Source organism: Phyllopteryx taeniolatus, chromosome 14 (genome assembly GCF_024500385.1).
Source record: "Phyllopteryx taeniolatus isolate TA_2022b chromosome 14, UOR_Ptae_1.2, whole genome shotgun sequence".
Classification (NCBI taxonomy): domain Eukaryota; kingdom Metazoa; phylum Chordata; class Actinopteri; order Syngnathiformes; family Syngnathidae; genus Phyllopteryx; species Phyllopteryx taeniolatus.
This window is the reverse complement of record NC_084515.1, coordinates 3,453,609-3,474,822: the sequence shown is the minus strand read 5'-3', so window position 1 is coordinate 3,474,822 and position 21,214 is coordinate 3,453,609. Positions and strand designations below refer to the sequence as shown.

The window sequence follows — 21,214 nt, the reverse complement described above, 5'->3', positions numbered from 1 at the left end:
ACACCACTGTATAAGCTATATATGATTTATTAAAACAGTTATTTAAATGCAATGGCGAATGCCTAAATGCAGCACTCCTGTGATCTCTGACCTCACCTAAAATACAGTATATTTTCTCTCTAGTGCCCAATGCTTATAGCTATTCGCATCAATCATCTGCTTATTATTTAGGAATTGCTGTGTTACAAGATAACGTATTCCTATGTGTTTAATACTTTATGATTCGATCTGTCAATATCATCTAAAGTTGATAAATAGCTTCATACATATGTTGGTGCTCTGCATATTAATGTTTGGTAGCTAACATTACAGTCTGATTAATGGCCCAGTTAGTCAATAACTGTATAGTCCATTAAGCAACCACCTCGTGGCAGTCAATCTATTCTTTTATTTTTTTTTTTTAATTGTACCCCTCCCCCCCCCACTCCCTGTTGGACCAAACGCTTCGTTTCCATAACAAATGAGTTTGAAGAAGTTGATTATTTACACAGCAAGAAAATACTGCATAAGTCATCTCACGTCTTTGAGCTGCTGAGCAATTTATTCCCACGCGATGAGGCCAGAAGTCAGCATTAGGCGTCATAAATCACCAGGAGCACGTTGATGCACTACCTGACAAATATGATAATTGCAGGTCCCTGAACGTATGGGCTTGGCGGCCGAGCGGATGGGGGGGCTGCCTCACCGCTCGTGACATTCGACTTCATGGATACCGGGACACTCAGACTCGGCCCTTTTTAGCAAAAATGAAGGATCCTGTGCTGCCCGAGATCGTTTCCATGGTAACCCAGCATTTCCATTGACTGACTATGCGCTCACGTAGCGAAGACAAATGACACTGGCCAGGAGTCGGGGGAGGTCTGTCAGGCTGTTAGCCCTCAGGTCAAATTCATGTTGCTTCATTTTCCCACCACTCATACAGAACACATTCATTTTGGACTCTAATGCGCTCTCGGATTTCAATTATCAGGCACTCCATAGTTCCTAGCGGTTCTTAAAAACTGCGGGGATTTGGTTTGGGTTATCTGCATGCTTGCACCTTGGTTTGTTTAGAGTAGTGGTTCTCAAACTGGAGTCCCTGACTGTAGCTTGGGGAAACACAAAATAATTCAAAATAAAGTATTAAGTCGTATCATGAAAATATTATTATTTATTTTAAAGTGCACACCGCCAAGCCTTATAAGGGTGACGATTGAGCTGGAGCTTGATGGGTTACATCCACCCTGGAATGGTCGCCAGCCGATCGTACGGCACATATAGACAAACAACCAGTCACACTCATTTTCACATCTAATGCCGAAATCAGACAACACGACTTCAGCCCCGATATTGGCCCATTAGCTATCGCAGCCGATTTCTCAGAAAATTCTTGTGGTGTGACATAATCCACGACCAACGATTTGTCCCTACGATAGCCCTACGACGCCAAAATGAAAAGTCTAGCAAATTCGATTTTTTGGAATATCTTCCATGTAGTGTGACGTATCAGCGACAACTCTCCGACAGCGCACCTCAACGTTGACCAATAGGATTTCGTATTGTGACCGGCGCTTCACCTCCCGTGCTTGCCGTTGTCAACATTTATTCACGCGAACAAACCAATGTTTACCGAAGCTTTAGAGCATGATACAATGGCTCCGCCCTACCTTATCTTTGGGCCAATCAAAAGCTCTGACATGGTTGGGAGGCATCACATAAAACTGACATCGGCATATTATTTCAGGAATAAAGTTCTTTCAAGAAAAACAGGAATATATTTTTTAGAGACCATAGTATGTAACTAGGTCAGAAAAGGTTGTGTTTTTTATTCATTGATTGATTTAAACTTTATTTATTCAGGTAATGCAACTGAGAACAGATTCTCATTTGCAATGATGACCTGACAGAAGAGTAAAACAAAGCTAACTCGAAGCAAATACAAATACATAAACAAAAAACTGTACTGTAGTTACATAATACATTATAGGATAGCACATGATGAACAAAAGGTTCAAAACATGCTAAAAGCAGGTGCAGCAATCATGTACAGTATCCCTTACTAACATTTTAAAGGATGAAATTGGAATGCATTGAGTTTTATTATTTGTTGCAGTGTGTTCCAGTCATTTGGGGCAGAAAAGAAAAGCACGTTGAGCAAAAGTAGTGCAGACTTTGGGATCGAAAAGGTTGAGAAAACTCCTGGAACGGATGGGTGGTGGTATGCATTGTGAGCAGAAAGGAAAGATGGGGAGGGTTCATGCCAACGAGTGTTTTATACTGTAGATAAACTGGTGAACTTGTCTGTGTGAGTGAAGTGAGGGCCGAGTGACCTGGGATTACAGTTCACAGTGGTGGGTGTTAAAGGGAGCTGGGGAGATAAAGCGGATGGAAGGGTGCTATATGGTGTCTCACTTGTGGAGGTGGGTTTTGAAGCTGATCAATATAGCACATCTCCATAATCTAAGCTTGAGAGGACAGACATTTCAATTCGAAGCAATTTACAGAATGTGGTCATGAGGATCTCATCTGGTGAAGAGAGCCTTATCTGAAAATAATGAGAACAGCGATGTTAAAAACACTACTTAATGACACTATAATGCTTGTTTACATTTTTTCGTTTTCCTGACATAGGTGAGTGATTACGAGAATAAAGTCCGATTTTTTAAGTTCACTTTTAAAAGTATGACTGTCATCCCAGCGGCACGTTGAACAACTGGTTAGCACATCTGCCTCACAGTTCTGAGGACCCAGGTTAAAATCCGGCCTCGCCTGTGTAGAGTTTGCATGTTCTCCCCGTGCTTTCCTCCCACATCCCAAAAACATGCATGGTAGGTTCATTGAAGACTCTAAATTGCCTGTAGGTGTGAATGTGAGTGCGAATGGTTGTTTGTTTCTATGTGCCCTGCGATTGGTTGGCGACCAGTTCAGGGTGTACCCCGCCTCTCGCCCGAAGATAGCTGGGATGGGCTCCAGCACGCCCGCGACCCTTGTGAGGATAAGCGGTACAGAAAATGGATAGATGGATGGAACGTTCCAATCTTTTTAAATCCTATTACTTATAGGGGGACACATGGTAGTTTTGTTTAATTGATGTTAGAATTATGAGGGGATCCTTAGAAACATTTCCCCCCTGCCCAATTCATCCTAGCAGTTCTTACACAGTGTGGGGATTTGTTGTGGTTTATCTGCATGTTTGCACATTGGTTTGTTTAGAAAACACGATGCACAGATTGTGTGTGGCTCATCAAGCTTTTAGCTTTTTCTTTTTTTTTTAATACTGAAACTCCGCAGTTGCTTCCCCCACATTGTCACACAGCGTGTTTCTGATTTGCGTTTTTAGTAGCCCAGAAAAGCAAACACATGCTGCAAAAACAAAGAAATAAAACAGTAGGAGGCGTGCTGCTCGAGACACTCGGGGCTCTATTAATGAGCAAATGGAACCAATGTTGTTAAAGGGGGGAATAAACGGAGCGGCTGGGGCAACAAAACACAGACAAACATATGCTCACCCCACTCTCTGGGAATGTCGTCCAGGCCAGCTCTGTGGTAGCCCACCGACTGTCCATCAGGGTTTCTGTAACAACAGGAAAGACACATTCGTCAATAAATTCGGCACGTCAATTAATTCACAGTTTACAAACTGTACCAAGAAATGTCCCAAGCTGAAAAGTCAAATAAACGAATAGGTTGAAGACTGCAATTTGATGGGATGGAAGAGTTTCTACGTTGTGAACTTCTCTGGCGATGCCAGTGTCTTATTAAGCAGCAATTAATTCTGTGGAGACATTTCCATAGTTGCTCAGTTTGCCACAGCTGACCCTGATGTCATGTTCTTCTTCTTTGATCACAAACTAGTTGAGATTGAATCAACAGCACCTCTCCTGGTCGCAGCCAAGTAGTGCATTCTATTTTGTGTTAATCCATCATTTTCATGCACAATTTTTCTGTTATTATTAGGGATGCACAAATCTCTCAAAATGTTTGCAAATGTTTCAGATTTTTGCTCGCAAGTCGAAGCAAAAAATCTGCCAAACCACAGCTCGCATCTTGGAAAACTCATAAATCGGCTCACTCGTATCTCAAGGCACTATTCAACTTCGTCTTGGTTACATTGCCGTCTTTGCAGTTAGAGTGTCGTCTCCGCAGTCTTCCCTTAAAAGTTGTTGATAATCAAGCATTGATAACATTATCAAAAGTTGCTTTGAAAAGTATTGTATACATCCCTATTAAATCACAAATTTTACAGTGGAACCAAGATTTCACAGATATATTTATTTATATTTGTGTTTTTCTCTTCTTTTTTTTTCATTATTAAGATTTTTAAAGAAAGAAATGCTTAAAGCAAGTGAAATGCTCTTACACAAAACCTACCTGTTAAGAAGAAATATCTTGCCAGGCAACATGCTTTGCCTTGATTTGCGATATTTAATCTTGGTTAGATTACATTTTTTGCATCATAGGAACAAGGCCTCCCTGAAAATACAGCAGCACCAATCCCGAAGGCTCAAACAGCACGCACGTTGGCTCCTCTCAACTGATATTTGTCAAACTGAGTTATCAGCAGATCCTCCCCCCGCATTGTTTACGACTTTGCATAGAGGTGAGAGCGGGATCGGTAGAAAAACAGAATAAACAACAGATCAATAGGCACTGTTGTCTGGATGTCAATCAGTCACCCGCCGGTCCAGTGGGCTTGTTACACCTCTCCAAATTCCCACTATGGACGAGAGGCCTCCCAAAGTGATGTTGTTGTTAGCGCATAATTACTGAAACAATTACACTTTCTTCCCAGAGACTCAATGGCACGGCGCCTGCTGTGCACCATTTGCACACAAGTTGTTGGTAATGCTACCCAAGGAGAGAGTAAGACACTGCGGGCAAACACACACGCGCACAAAAAGACAAGCCGCACTCTTCCTGATCTGGTTCCACAATGTTGTGCTTCAAAGAACCAAGGCAATGCAGTGGAAGCATACTGCGTGCGTCCCTGACTTGCCAAGACATCATTGGTCCATCTGTAGCTGCTGGGTTAAAGAGTGCGCACTTTTTACTGTCTGGGCAGCGCTTTCATTAACAAACCCACAACGGGCTCTCTTTTCTTTGGACGACAGCAATCCCTGCACGTTCGCGATTGAAAATCAAAGCTATAGAGAGACAATATGAGCTACTGAAAACTAACAGGGGCTCCCTCCATTTTTGTCATTTTCAAGTTAAATGCAGAAATTAAGAGAGAAAAAGGGTGAATACAGGGTTAGTTCCAATTTTGACATTTAGTGGACAGACCATTATTCCACTAAGCAGTTTTCCTGATTCATTAGTGCAACACTGGGCCAACACCCCAGAAAGTGAGGTTCAGAGATTGATAGAAGTATCAGAAAGTAAGTAGTGTGCCAGTGCATCAATCTCTCTGTCAGTTATGTCATGTTATTTATCAGCTTTCATCAAATATTGATAGATTTGACGTACGTTCGGATTTCAACGACTACTGCGCTTTTTTTTCCCCTCTCTGATTCCAGTTTAATTCTTTTCTTTCAGGCAACCTAGATGATACTGACACGGCTCCAACATATGACACTGAAGATGACAGTACCTCAGTTGTCGATAAAAGTGTCATTATATCATCAATATCAAAATTATCACATTTGTCAAAACACCCAAATCTGAGGGGAAAAAAACTTTGTATCATTTGTATGCAAAAATAAATTGTATAAAAATTTGTATTTGAACACACACAAAATAACAAATCGCCAACATAAAATGTATAGAGTTGATTGAAGACTCTAAATTCTAGGCTCCAGCAGCCCGCGACCCGAGTAAGGATAAGCGGTACAGAAAATGGATGGATGGATGAATGGAAAATGTATAGAAAATACCGAACGTACTGTAGTGTCTGTGCCTTTAAGAGGCGGACCCTAGTGGGGTTGTTCGACATCAGCAAGTCTGCGTGTGGATGAGAGCTGTAGCCAACAGCAGCTTCTACGTGACCGTGCTCATGTATTTCACTTCTACCGCCAGTCAATAAACGGCTAAAAAAATGCATCAGACACTGTGACCCTCCTGTAACAACCCCTAAAAACGATCATTTAATTCACCGCGACACAGAGGCGCATTTAAAAGTGGGACTTCAATCCTGTCCAATAGAAACGCCTCCTCTCATTCCCTTTCAAAGCGGCGCAATAGTGTCTCATGGAGGCGTCTCTATATACAAAAGAGGACTCAGCCATCCGTGTGTGGCTGCAGCATTGAACGTTAGCGGGTATCTTTATTAAATACCAAATGAGCTGGTGAAACGCGCAGGCTACTTAAATATGTCAACAGACCTGACCTCATGTATCTATCCCCTCCAACGGTCGTTCGTTTCCACCCCCCCAACACCCATGACTACGTCCCAGACAGTAGGTGGGATGATTTAAAATATGTAATAATGATGATCATGATAACAATGCGTTCTATTAATTGATTTCTACAATGATTCAGAGGGTTGAAAGGAGTCTGTCATCCACCACACTTGCGAGGAAATCAAACTCACTAAAATTGCGTTCGACAAGTTACACAAGGTTACTTACGTCTACGTTTCGACGGACTTTCTGCCACTAAAATCTCACTCCGCCAAGTGCATCTCCAAGGGCACACCCTCGCTGCGCCGACACAGCTAAACAAAAACTGTGTTAAAAAAAAATAAATAATAAATAAATTTAAAAAACATGCTTGTCTCCTCGCTTTAGCTTTTACCACATTTGGATGCTGGGAGCAAATGAGGGGGAAAAAATTCACTGTAAAACCTTCTTGTTGCAATGCAAATGAGCTTCTCTTTTTCGTGTGTGTATATGGAGATGAGAGCTGACAACTGGTGTTCCATCTCCACAGATACAATCCTAAAAACCTGGAGAAACTAAAGCAGTGAATTAATGAATGAAAAATGAATACTTGAATGAATGCGGAACGGCCACAAATTCTTGGTGCTCTTCCTTAACACTGGTTGAATCAAACATGCAGGAAAACCAAAGTCAATCTTGATCTAACAGATTAATTTATAGCCTCTATGCATCCTTTTCTCAATAGTAATGCACTGTAATAAGGCATTGGTGTATTGCTGATCACTCAAAACCTCGAAAGTGGACTGTCGTTTCATTCAGAATTGGACCCAACATTTTTTTCCGAGCCGTGGCCAACCGTTTACTGCCTCCGACGTAGACATACATCATGTGCGTTTTTCAAAAGAGTCTCGCCTAGCTTGTCTGTAAAATCGAGCTTTGGAAACCACTGGACTAACTAACAGAACCCAGTAGATGCTGACGTTGCACCCCTTTGGTTTTGAGGTCAGCACAACTTTTGAGTGGAAGATAAAGATTAGGCGGTGAATCTATGCTAGTTATTTCCATTGCGAGGGAGAGAAATGCCGAGTTTAGGCACCTCACATTCAAACAGAAAATGTATATGTGTGGTGTAAACAGAGTATGTGTCATGGTAGATAGTAGAAAGTGTGTAATGTGATCCTAAGAAATGGAGTGAGTAAGGAACGCTATGTCAAAAGCCACTGACGTTCAACTCGAGCCATGCAGTGACACAGCGTCGCTCGCTGCACTTTTGTTAGTTATACTGCTGTAAATAAATTTGTATTTTTGTCATTAAAAGACCTTTCTCAGTCATGTTTTTGTTGTTATATAGTTCGAGGCATCACAAAAGCAAAACAAATATTCGCGTCAAAGTCACTGGCCTTTTCACAAAAAGTTTGGTTTTTTCCAAACGTTTTGAGACGACGTTAGGTGAAGAAAGTCGACCGACATTAATGTTTGGTTTATGAGAGCCGTGAAGAGCCAAAATCTGTAAGTAATTGACTCCCCCCAACCCTCAAATGGCTTGTAATTGCTAAAAGATGCCACATGATGGTGGCAAAGGACTATTTTTGTCTAAATGAAGCTCCTCAACTCAGGTTTATATAATAGCCAATTATTTTTTTCAGCAAATATAGATACAAATTTTTTTAATTTAAATTGTTTAGAACGATAATGATTGCCCACTTTGTAGGTGATGTAGTGCATTGCGCTTTTGTACAAGTTTCTGTGAAAATATCATGAGAACATCTCTATGAGGATCTTCACAGGAGCGTATAAAAACTTTTCTTCTCTAAGCCTCTATTCCCTTTGATTTCCTTGCACATACATTTTTTATCAAACCCTAATAGATGATTTATGTTGCAGGGACTATTTTCCGTAAGCGCGATTATTTTTTCATGGTTCACAACACGAATTCGGGAAAGATCGTGTATTTAAATATCAAGTTGAAGACGGCGAAAGGAGTGTGTCAAGTTTAAAAATAAATAAATAAATAAAAACAGTACAAAAGGGATTTGAGTGGAGCTTACGTTTCCCTCAAATGAAATATCAATCACAGACTGCAAAAACTAAAATCGAAATATCTCAAATTAAAGAAAAAAAAAAAACTGCCGGGCAAGAAGAAATATCTTTGAAACAAATAAGTGTATTACTTATTTGTTTCAAAGATATTTCTTCTTGCCCGGCAGTTTTTTTTTTGTGATATTTTCCCCTAAAAATCGTAATAGGGTTTAGAACTTGTTTTTTTTTTTAGACGTTATCACTGGTTAAAAGCAAGTTAAGCTTAAAATAAGAAATACCAAAATTCTATAGGTTTAGTTACTACAGTTGTGCCTTGAGATGTGAGTTTAATTCATTGCATGACCATGCTGATAACTAAAAACACTTCTTTCCCCATTGAAATGAAAATGCCATTAATCCGTTTCAGCCCCCCCAACCCAAAAATTGTAATGTATTTTTAAATGAGAAAAATAACTCTTTAATAAAACATATATTTAGAAAAAACTACTACTAACTAATAATAATGACATAATTAAATAGAATGCAAAGAGTTAAAAAGTTTTAGTTACACTTTTTGCTCTAGTTCAATGGGCATTGTGCAGCACATAACGTAATGAACGTAAATTCTTCAGTACTCGTGTGTGTGTGTGTGTGTGTGTGTGAACGACGGGACCTCAGTCCAAACACACACACAAGAATGAACACCTTTGTTTTTATCATTAGTCGTGAGAGAGGGGATTGGGGGGTGTGGGGGTGGGTGTAGGGGCAACCAATCACAGCTGTGTTTGTTTGGCTACTCTCGGGCCTTGGGCAGTACACACAGCTGGCTGAGCCTTGGATCACACTCGGCCCCTCGGGAGTCCGATCCAGCTTGAACCCTCTGCTGATTCTGGTCCTCAGGGGCAACAAGAGCAGAGGTCCTCAAACTGGGGTCAAAGCCATGGTGGTGGGGGTCCACAAAATTATTTGCAATATATTTTTATGTGGTATCATTTTAAAATGTGTATACCTACTTCCAGCGGTTGAAATAAGTATTTAACACGTCACCATTTTTCTCACTAAATATATTTGCAAAGGTGCTATTGACATGACATTTTCACCAGATGTTGGGAACAACCCAAGTAATCCATACATACAAAGAAAGTAGAACAAATAAGATCAGAAATTAAGTTGTGGGTAAAAATTTGAAATTACACAGGGAAAAAGTATTGAACACATGAAGAAAGAGAGGTGCAAAAATGCATGGAAAGCCAAGACGACACCTAAAATCTATCAATGATCAAACAGCAATCCAGCCGCTTGTCAGTCCAAATGAATATCAGCTGCTTCAGTTCTAACTGATTGCCTACAAAAAGGTTTCATTGCCAATGTGTGAGTCAAGTCACATCTCATGATGGGTAAGAGCAAAGACCTGTCTCAAGACCAGCTCAAACTTATTGTTGCAAAACATAATGATGGCATTGGTTACAGGCGCATATCTAAGCTTCTGAACGTTCCAGTGAGCACAGTTGGGGCCATAATACGTAAGTGGAAAGCCAATCATACCACCATAAATTTGCTTTGATCAGGTGTGACAGAGGAGTGCAAAGAATAATCAGAAGAGTTGTCCAAGAGCCAAGGACCACCTATGGAGAGCTCCAAAAAGACCAGGAATTGGCAAGTACTGTTGTCACAAGGAAAACAGTGAGTAATGTACTTCACGGCCACGTTCTTTATGCATGCTTACCACACAAGACCCCTTTGCTGGAAAAAAAAAAAAAGCATGTCAAAGCTCCTTTAAAGTTTTCTGAACAACATTTGGACAAGCCAGTTCAATACTGGGAGAATATAGTCTGGTCAGATGAGAGCAAAAAGGAACAGTTTGGATACCAAATCTGCTGCCATCTACGAGGATGCTGAAAATTAAACGAGGGTGGACATTTCAACAGGATAATGATCCAAAACATACTGCCAAGGAAACTCAATTTGTTTCAAAGAAAAAAAAATAAACCTGCTAGAATGGCCCAGCCAATCACCTGACTTGAATCTAAAAGAAAATCCATGGAAAGAACTGAAACTCAAAGAAGCCCAGGGAACCTTCAAGATTTGAAGACTGCTTGTGTGGAGGAATGGGCCAAAATCATACCAGAGCAACGCATGCGACGAGTTTCGCCATACACGAGGCGACTTGAAGCTGTCATTGCAATCAAAGGCTTTTGTACAAAGTATTAAATAAATACCAGTTGGCGTGTTCAATACCTTTTCCCAGTGTCATTTCACATTATTACACATACATTAATTTCTGAGCTTATTTATTCTACTTTCTTTGTATGTATGGATTACTTGGGCTGTTCCCAATATTTGGTGAAATTTTCATGTCAATCGCACCATTGGAAATATATTTAGTGAGAACAATAGTGATGTGTTAAATACTTATTTCAGCCGCTGTGTGGGTATTTATACAAACATATTAAACCAATGACTCCTCCCAACCCTAGCTTTGCAATTAAAAGCTCTGATATGATTGTGACATATTATCATATAAATATGACAGCCATGCATGAATAGAGTCGGGGGTTTGGTTACAACAAAAGGCTAATTATTACGGAAATCAAGTCTTATTTTTTTCAAGAAAAAAAATTCTATGTTTCGAGAACAAATAAAAGCATCTCTTGTAGAATAAAAGGCAGTAATAAAGTTGTACTTTGGAAATTAATATCCTTGTCTTATATGTCTTCCCTCATTAAACTATGACTTAAATACCTGCAACTTGGAAAACTAAGACAATTACTTTTTTTATCACAATAAAATATTTGTTCTTGTAAAGATTTTTTTTCTTGAAAAACTATGACTTTATTCTCATAATTTTGTAATTATTTTTCCCCCGAAAAAAAGAAATCTGGACTTTTTTCTTTAACATTTGCTGACATTTTTTCTTGAAATAATGTTTTCTTGAATTTGTTCACATCACTTTACACTTTTTTTTCTCAAAAGTAGGCACTTATTTTACAGTTGATTTATACATCTTTAGTCTTTGAAATTGTACCACTTTTTGTTTAAATACAACTTTATTCTCCCAACATTACAATTTGATTTTAAAAAATCTGAATTTGTTCTTCTAAAGATTCTTTTTTTCCATGAAAAATGGGAATTTGTTATCATCACTTTATGACTTTTCTTTCTCAAAAATAGGGGAAATCTTGGTGTACCCTTGGTGGTTGTTTTATTGCAGTTAGAATTATGAGGGGGTTCTTGGAAACCCTGGACCTAAAAACTTCAAGAGCCCCTGCAGAGAGTCTCTAGAGTTACAAACATGACTGCACCAGCACTAGCCTTGCATGAATTTCTCTTTATTTTGGTGAAAAGAAAAAGTGTGATATCATACTTCTCTATCCACTAAAAACACATTTCCTTCATTTGTTCCAGTAACTGGTTCAGATCGTAAAAGACCCCATTTGTTCCAGAAAGCCTCCAACACCCCTTGTTAAAATTTACTACACCTTTGAGATAACCGCCACTCTTACTCATACCCCAAAACTCTCCCCTTCCCCCACACAAGTCACAGCCCATAAAACTGCAGCAACAGTGGAGTTGCCCTCAGGTAAAAAAAAAACAAAAAAAAAAACAATGCTGCAGTTAGAACTTGCGAGAGTCACCACCAGTGGCATTTACTGTCTTTCTTTGTTTTCTTTTTTCTTTTTTTTTTCTTTTTTTTTTTTAAATTATGATCGCCAGAGCCAAAATGCCACACATCCATGAGTTGCAAGCACACTTTGGGAGCTCACACATGTTTTATTCACTTTGAGAAGAAGCGAGAGCATCATGAAAGCGAGGCCTCGTCTTACAACGCCGGCTCACTTGCCAACAAGCAAACATATGAAATATTAACCAGCAAATATTTGCATCGGTGATAAGAGCCATTAAAAAGGTATACTGTATATATTTTTTAAAATCAGTCTACTGCCGGGATCTGACGTATGAGCTCCGCTTGATCTCTGCTTGAGATTCTCTCTGATGGGAACAGTTTGACACTTGATGAGGAGCTATAGTATGCCACCACTGAAGACGACCTGATTTCATTTCGCTACTCAGCTGATTGTACATTAATTTGCAGGTCAGCAAATTATTAAGGATATCGCCGCAAATCACCCTGCGTCCAAATGAATGGGTGATGATTATTTAATGGAAACGCTCAGGAGCGGCTGTCCCTCCACTTTATGAGCTTTTTAAAACAACTATATATTAAATGCGTAGCGCAAAATGAGAGTAATTCAACATAAAAATGCTATGTTTTATTGCAGAGATGTGATTACCAAAGCATCATCCAAGCCAAGCAGTTGCCAAGCTAAGAAAATAAAAAAGTGCTGAAATATAAGGAGCACCAGACATGACCTGGAGAGAAAAAATAAAATTGTGCCCACATTATGGCCATAACATCGACATAAAATGCTAATTTGTGGCCATAAAACACGTATAATGTACAAACAAAATACTAATTTGTGAGTTTAAAATCGTTCCCATGAAGAACTTGGACATGTGAGGAAACAAATGGGAGCGCAATACCATTAGCCCAATAAAGAAAGTCCGCTCGATTTGCTCACCCATATGTCCAGGACGGAGCCACACCTCCTTCGTGACCCCAACTTTGTATTTCGTCTGCACATTACATAATTTGTATTTTATGGCCACAAATTGGTATTTTGTGCCCATGTTATGCGTATTTTTGGGCCACAAATTAATATTTTGTTGCCATAAGATAATATTTTGTGGCAACAAGTATTTTGTGCACGCGTTAATCCTATTTTGTGGCTACAGTTTAGTATTTGTGGTCACAAATTAAGGTTTTGTGGCCCAAAATTTATATTTTTTTGCCACAGCCTAGTATTTCATGGCCACAAAGTAGCAATTCGTGCGCACATTAAACCTACACTATGGCCACAAATTAGTATTTTTTTGCCCACAACTCAGTATTTCATTATCACAAATTGGTATTTTATATTTTGTTTGCATGCTATACCTATTTCATAGCAGTAAATTAGTATTTCGTCCTCACGTTATACCTACTTTGTTGACACAAATGAGGTTTTGTGTACCTTTTACAATCACAAGTTAGTCTTTTGTGGCCATAACTTAGTATTTCGGGCCCACAAATTATTTTTTGCTGCGCAAATGATGTCTATTTGGTGGCCACAAATTAGTATTTTTGCACACATTACAAGTACTCTGTTGCCACAAATGAGTATTTTGTAATTATGTAATACCTATTTCGTGGCCATGACTTAGCATTTCGTGGCCACAGTTTTGGATGGAAAAAAAACATCCCTGTCATCTCTGGGGCTTTGTAGAAATCTACTGAGGTACAAGTAAATAATGACATAGCTGGAAAAAGGCCACTCTCGCTTTTAAACCACCCTCTGATGATCTGCCCTTCGTGTTTATCCTCAGAGGACAAACACTAGTTAACCCCTAAGCCTTGAGTAAAAATCTGCGGCCGGCTTGGGAGAAAATGGGCCGATCATTTTGGTTCGAAAGCACATTGGGACTCAGGAGGGCCGGTGTGCCCGCTGCATTGATTTACTTGCTGACACCAGAATTGATGAGGAATCACGCTGGCCACGCTCCAGCAGAAGCAGAATAGCTCAGAAGAGGAGGAGCTCGGACGGGTATGGCGGAGAAGGCGTGGAGTTTTCCCTGGAGCACAGCAACACCACCCGGGTGGCGAAAACAACTCAAGCGGCTGCGGCACACTTGTTAAACCACTGACCTTTAATTCACTATTGTCACCTATCATGTTTCACATGTACTGTATGTCCTGCTGGCTTTGAGGCGTGAGCAGTGGGGTGGGGGGGTGCACTCCCATTGATCCACTCTAGTCTGTGGTTTAAACCTCCGCAGCACGCTTCTATTTTACAGACATGTAAATTCACACTCTGGGGGGTGCGGTGGAGGGGTATCGGGCACCCTCACGTTCTCCTAGTGCGAGGGTTCTCAAACTGTTTGGGTCCAGGTTATGAGTACATTTAGCTCAAAAGGGTGAATACTATAAAGGTAAAATAGTCGTAATCTTTAGAAAAAGCGAAGACAAAAATTCAAGCGTAAAAGTTGCCCATTTGCAGGATGAAAAAAGTCCTAAAGCAACGTTAAAAAGTTGGAATCTTTTGAAGAGCAAATTTTCAAGAGAAAGAAAATTGTAGTTCAAAATAATGTTATCAGAGCAAAGTTGTATTTTTTAAGAAAAAAAGTCCAAAGACATATTTTGGCTGGATAAAAATAATAATAATAATAATTATTAATAAAGCGGTATTTTTTTCAAGATAAAGTCATGATATTGTAATATTTACGGTCAAAGTATAAAAAGGGAAGAAATGCATATTTTAACAACTGAATTACAAAAATAAAACTTTACCTTTGTAATATTACGCCTTTTATTCTATATTCTCCCGAAAAAAAACACCTTTGTTCCTGAAAATAAATAAGACTATAGGTGTTGAAACAATTAGTCGACTAGTCGACGAGTCGAATTTTCAACTCTTTGGTTTTTGGCATCTCGTCTTCAATCTCATTGTAGTCGACTATAAAACCTCTTAAGTCGTTCAACCTCTATTCTGTTGTAATACACCTTTAATTCGGGGAAAAAAAATATTTTATTCACGCAACAATTTTAGATTTACTGTATGTGTTGATTTGTGACAATCTTATCAGAGCTTTTAATTGGCTCAAAGCTAAGGTAGCGAGAAGTAATTGGTTCATATGTCTGTTTTATTGGCAAGCGGGTCCCCAAACGTATGTATGCACTTTTTTTTTTTTTTTAATGATACGACACAATAATATATTGCAAATCATTTTGTAGCACCCCAAGTTACGGCTCACCATCCCCCGGGGGTCCTCGGACCCCAGTTTGCAAACCGCTGTGCCAGTGGGTGTGACTACAACAGGGACAATAGCAACAGGGCAGCCCTTGAGCCGCAATGCATGGGCATCAGCGCACAGCAATAGAATCATGCACTGAGTCTTTTCTTTTTTTCCCCAGCCTTAAATGAGCCAAAGGCGAATGCATTGGTGGGTTGCCCTGAAACCACATACCCAAAAAAAATAAATATATATATATATATATATACTTTTCGTCTCTTGGGATTGCCATAGAACCAAATTCCAACATATCCATTGTTCTCGTCTGGTAGACAAAAAGTGGCAAATGGGGGGGGAAAAAAATATAGCATACCTTCAACAGCCAGCACCATTGGCACGAGGAGGCTGCACACGCAAAGCAAGTAATCCATTGTCAGGAGCCAGGCTTTTGCAACATGAATAGAGACCCTCAGGATGAATGGATGGATGGATGGACGGACGGTGGCATCAAACAGTGATCACCGCTGCGGAGCTTTGTGTTCCTCGCTCACACCACCGAGGGCTCCTGCCGCCCCATTCCGGCATCATCCAAGTGTCTTTTGTTGTGTGCGTGTGTGTGTGTGTTTTAAATCCCCCTCTTACTCAGTCATGTCCCGTTATTCCAATGACTCCCGTTATTTGAATTCAGCATCTGACTACGGGCGTCTCTCTCTCTCTCTCTCTCTCTCTCTCTCTCTCTCTCTCTCTCTCTCTCTCTCTCTCTCTCTCTCTCTCTCTCTCTAGGGTGGCTGCTGTCCTCCCAACCCATGCGCACAGAATTGGGGGGTAGTGGGGGGGGGGGGACCCGCATCCGAAGACCTCCGGACCGGACCGGAGCTTGTGTGGAAGTCCACTGGGCATGAGCAACTGCGCTTAGCTGTTGCGCCTCCGTCGAGGGCTGTGCGTCGGAATGGCAACAGTGGGACCGACAGACAGAGGGGGCTCGGGAGAAGGGGAAGGGGACCCACTGGTTCCAAAAGAAGCTTGTGAACATGCAAGATCCGGTGACTACTTTCAAAATAATAGTCTCCAGCTGCAACTAATGTAAAAAGAAAGAAGAAAATAAAAATATATCATTTTGATCTTCTTGTCATTTGGTTCCATTCACCCTATTTTCTTTGCAAACATATTAATTGGACCTAATATTTAAAAAAAAATGCTAAAAATATTGTGGAATATTTAACACATATATTAACACAAGCAAAACAATTAGTTGGTGAGGCTTTAAAGTGTTTTAAATACTGTAATAATTCACCTTTACATGTTTTACTTTGATTGAAAATCCAGTTTAAAAGACAAAAATGAATTCAAAAGCCACTTGTTGCTTCCTAAACAAATCCGTGGCCCATGCTGTCACTGCAGCTCATCCTTTCGCCAAGAAAATGTGTTTTCTTGGCGAAAGTTTCATGCACTGATTTTATTTTGTTCATTTGCGTGACTATATTCAAAGATATGGCCTATGATTGAGATTTGTTTCATGACAATAGAACGTCATGTTCCCATAACAAATTACAGTTTTAAATTCTGTAGCTGGAAAACAGGTTAATGTGCTTTGCTAAAGTCAAAGTTGGCTGGAACAAGTTTTGTTCCAACTAACCAATCAGAGGATGGGGGAAACATTTTGCTGTCATCGAGGGAAGAAACAGCATAATAAAGAAACAACCATATTGATAATGTAGTTTGGGGCAGCACTGGTGATTCTGAAGGCCATGGGGACCTTAGATTGACATGGCAACATTGAAATCTGATTGGACCAAAGTCTAAGATCCACACACATACACTTACTTGAAGCAGTACAGCCAAGAAAAAATGTACACAATGAATGATTAAAATAATCATTCATATCCATCCTTTCATCCACCCATCTCCAAAACACTGTTGTTGCCCCAGAGTAAGTAAGTGTTCTTACTTGCTACCGGTATGTAGATGGCATGTCTTGAGGCAAAGATATACATAATTCCTGTATCTTAGATTTTCTTTTCATGATTTCAACTTTTATTTTATTGTGGAAAAAAGACCATATTTCAAAATAGGCACGGATCGTTAATAAATGGCTTTTCACTCTTGAAATACCCTCTCAACCAATCAGTAAAAGACATTAGGAGAGCAAATAATCAGAATTAAGGACCATAGATTCCTTTACCATAAATGCCAGCTCAACCGTTTAGTCGACTGAGTTTTTAAATGAATGATGATTTAAAATTTTAACACCTTTTTGTCATTGTAAAACTCAAATAAAAGTGTGCTGTTGCATCCTACACTGATGAGAAGAAAAGGGTAATAGTCACTAAGGTAGTATGTTGTAATTTCTAGAATATGTACATGTATTGGGAAAAAAACGCAATGTAATAATACGAGCAAAAAATACGCAACTACATTAAATCCAGTGTCCCCAAACCTGTGTATTTCTTTTAAAAAGTACATTTTCTTCCTCTCTTCATTATTTTGCTTTATTTGACTGACTATAAATGATTATAAAATGTAAACCTTTTTGTATTGGTTGTAAAAGAGTTATCTGAGTTGAATATGAATAAGCTTTCATGTAATATTTTATTATTATTATTATTATTTACATACATTACCACTTGCTTAGTTCAGCATTTACACCATTACAAAGTTACTTTGTTCCATTAGTTGTGGGCAATTTCTTGTGAAACGTTCTTCCAGGACTGAGGGTAATTAAAAATGTGAGTCACCCAAGGAGCAGCTGAAAATGACCTCATGCAGTGACGTCACACTCACCCAAAATCTGATGGTGCGTTTGCGTAGGGTAACACGGAGCCATCACTGTAACTCCCCCTAGCCGCATTATTACATCAGCTCTTTTCTTTTGTAGTCAAAGAGGATATGTTCCCCTGGAAGTGTGCGTGGGTCTTGACAGAGGTGCCCGTAGGAGGTTGAGCAGGTTTTGTTGCAGTCCGAGGGCGGCCAGCATCCCTTGCAGCATTTGTCCGTCCGAACAGCAGGCAGCAGCGTGTCAATCAATTGCTTGATTACGTGGACCTGGGAGAGTGTCAATGTAAGCCTGGATAACAAAGGACAGACAGCACCTACCGCAGCTTATTGAGTGGCCTTTGAGGATGATACCACACAACAAAAAACCCATGTGGTTCCACTCACATCATTTGGGTGTACATGAAAATTACAGTAAATTAATCACAATAAAAGTATCCAAATAAAGCCCATAAAATAGACAGCGAAGCCCCACAGAGTTGAAGCAGAGTGGCTCCTACTTACAAGAGCGTCATTAGATCATGTCTGACCTTTATAGTGTCAGTCACTGTCAGAGGGGGCTGTTTTGTGCTCAGGCCAAATTAACAAAAATATTACTTTGGCGCCATCAGGTGGCATCTTAGTGCCAAGTAACAATGTTGAGGTGAGTCGAGGAACTTCATGTAGACGAAAGTAGTGCTTTACCGCAATCTTGCGGCATTTTGGTGCCGAGAAACTATGTTGAAGTGCGTTGAGATGCTTCATTTGGACAAATTAGTGCTTCCTTGCTATCTTGTGGCATATTGGTGCCAAGGAACTACACTGAGGTGATGTGAGAAGCTTCATGTAATGCTTTGGCAGCATCTTGTGGCATCTTGGTGCCAAGGAACAATGTTGAAGTGAGTTGAGGAGCTTCATTCAGACAAAAGTAGCACTTTGCCGCCATCTTCTGGCCTGCTGGTGCCAATGAACTAAGATGAAGTGAGGTGTGGAGCTTTATGTAGTGTTTTGGCACCTTCTTGTGGCATGCTGGTCCCAAAGAACTGTTGAAGTGTGTTGCAGAACTTCTTTTTGTTGTAATTAGTGCTTTAACACCATTTTGTGGCATCTTGGCGCCAAGGAGCTATGTTGAAATGAGTTGAGGCGCTTCATTTAAAACAGGGGTGTCAAATTCATTTTTTTCTACAGGCCACACTGTAGTTATGGTTTCTTTTAGAGGGTCGTCATGACTGTGAAACCATATAAATGTATAATCACATTATTACATGCAGTAAATACACAAAAATATGGATAACTACTTTTGAAATATGAAGTCAAGGAAATCAGTTTGTTCAACTATTCCCTTTATTTTAAAGAGTGGCTTCGTCACAAAAAAATGGTTGCAATATTAACGTTATTAATTTTGGAACAGATTTTTAGCATGAAACATGAACAAGATGGACATGATTTGCTTTCCCGGGTCACATAAAATGATATGGTGGGCCACATCACATCCCCAGGCCTTGATTTTGACACCCGTGACTTAGATGAAAATAGTGCTTTGCTGCCATTTTGTGGCGTTGTAGTGTCAAGGAAGCATGTTGAGGTGAGGAGATCATGTAGTTCTTTGGCACCATCTCATGGCATCTTGGTGCCAAGAAACTATGTTGAAGTCAGTCAAGGAGTTTATATTAGACAAAAGTAGCACTTTGCCGCCATCCTGTGGCATCTGGGTGTGAAGACGCTATGTTAAAGTGAGTTGAGGAGCTTCATTTAGACCACAGTAGTGCTTTGCTGCCATCTTGTAGCATCTTGGTGCCAATGAACTACCGTAATTTCTCGTGTATAATGCGCATTCCCCCCCAAAAAATTTTTTGTCAATAGTGCGCTTTATACATAGGTATAGGGGCAAATGGAAAAAAACTTTCACATTTTATAAATGTATGCCGCCATCTAGTGGTTATGAAAAAGCTGTACACTTTCATTCCAAAATGCCACCGCCACCTAATGGTTATAAAAAAGGAGTAGTTTACACTTTCATTCCAATATGAAAGGGGTACGTATGACTGCATATATGTACAGTTCTGCTCATAAGTTTACATACCCTGGCAGAATTTGTGAAATACAGTGTTACCTCACCACTTTGCGCTTCACGTTTTGCGGCTTCAGTGCTTTGCGGGTTTTTCCAAAATATTCATTAAAAAAAAGAACAAAATACAGCCATATCGGCAGCCATATTGCGGAAAGATGCGTTGTTTCATGTTGATGCAGGCGAGAGAAGGTTTCCCTCCATGCCAAACAAAGAGATGAGTTGACTCAGAGGCTTTGTACATGCCTGTACATGCCTGTACTGTACGGGCACTCATATAAGGCGTGTGATTGGTTCCCGGCGCAACATCGACCAATGAGCGCACGAGTGGATTTATCCCGTGAGCTGATTGGCTGTGCATCATTGCAGCCTCACCCAGCATCTTCCCTTGTTGTGTCTCGCCAGTCTCGTCCACGCTGTTGTGTTCGCAATAACTTTTTTTGTTTAAGCGATAATTTTTTTGATTAGTTAAGCAAGCCCTTACAATGCCGCCAAAGCGCTGTGCCCCTGCGAAAGCTTCCTGCGGGGCACCCAAGAGGAAGAAGATGATGACCATCAGCGAAAAAGTTAAACTTTTAGATTTGATCAAAGAGGGCAGAAGTAATGCATCTGTGGCACGCCATTATGGCATGAATGAATCTACAGTGCGGTACATCAAGAAAGAGGAAGCAAACATCTGCAAAACTGCTTCAATAAGGAAGCGAAATGTGTGGTAACTCCGGGTAATAAGAGATGGGGTTATGTCCTTATATGGGGGAATTTTGAAGCAAAAGTAAAAACAAAGACAACAACTACCCATCACCATGTTTTTCTCCATGGTAAAACCCCAGCTACACCATCAGAGCCTCCAGCAGAAGAGTCTCCAAGTGAACCTAAAGCCTCTACGAGTCAAGTGAGAGGCTCTCCTCCGCCACCAACGCAAGCCACTTCCCCTCTCTCAGGAGGCAATGTTGATGAATGTTAATTACTGTATAAGGTGTTATATTTAAAGATTTAAGTAAATACATGTACTGTTGTAATATTTGTCTCAAATATGTAAAGTATAAATACTGTTTACATATTTTAAACATTCTGGTACCCACATACACATAAAAAAAAATCCTACTTGGCGGTTTTTGACCTTTCGCGGGGGGTTATGATCCCCATTAACCGCAAAAAACGAGGGAACACTGTATTGTTTTTTTTAATATGACTGATGACTGAACATCCACCATCATTAATTTCTTTTTGGTTATGTTTTGTTTAATGATAA

The 21,214-nt window shown here is 40.0% G+C and overlaps 1 protein-coding gene across 1 annotated transcript in view; it reads right to left on the bottom strand.

Annotated features, from left to right (window-relative positions):
* Positions 1-16,050, bottom strand: part of ephb3a (eph receptor B3a) — a 67,921-nt gene extending 51,871 nt beyond the window's left edge. Inside the window, exons 1-2 of the mRNA XM_061798002.1 lie at positions 15,517-16,050; positions 3,489-3,553 (exon numbers count right to left, since the gene is read on the bottom strand). Coding sequence (XP_061653986.1) covers positions 3,489-3,553; positions 15,517-15,574 — 123 coding nt within the window. The 5' untranslated portion in view covers positions 15,575-16,050. The remainder of the gene's footprint in view (positions 1-3,488; positions 3,554-15,516) is intronic.
* Positions 16,051-21,214: the final 5,164 nt, after the last annotated feature.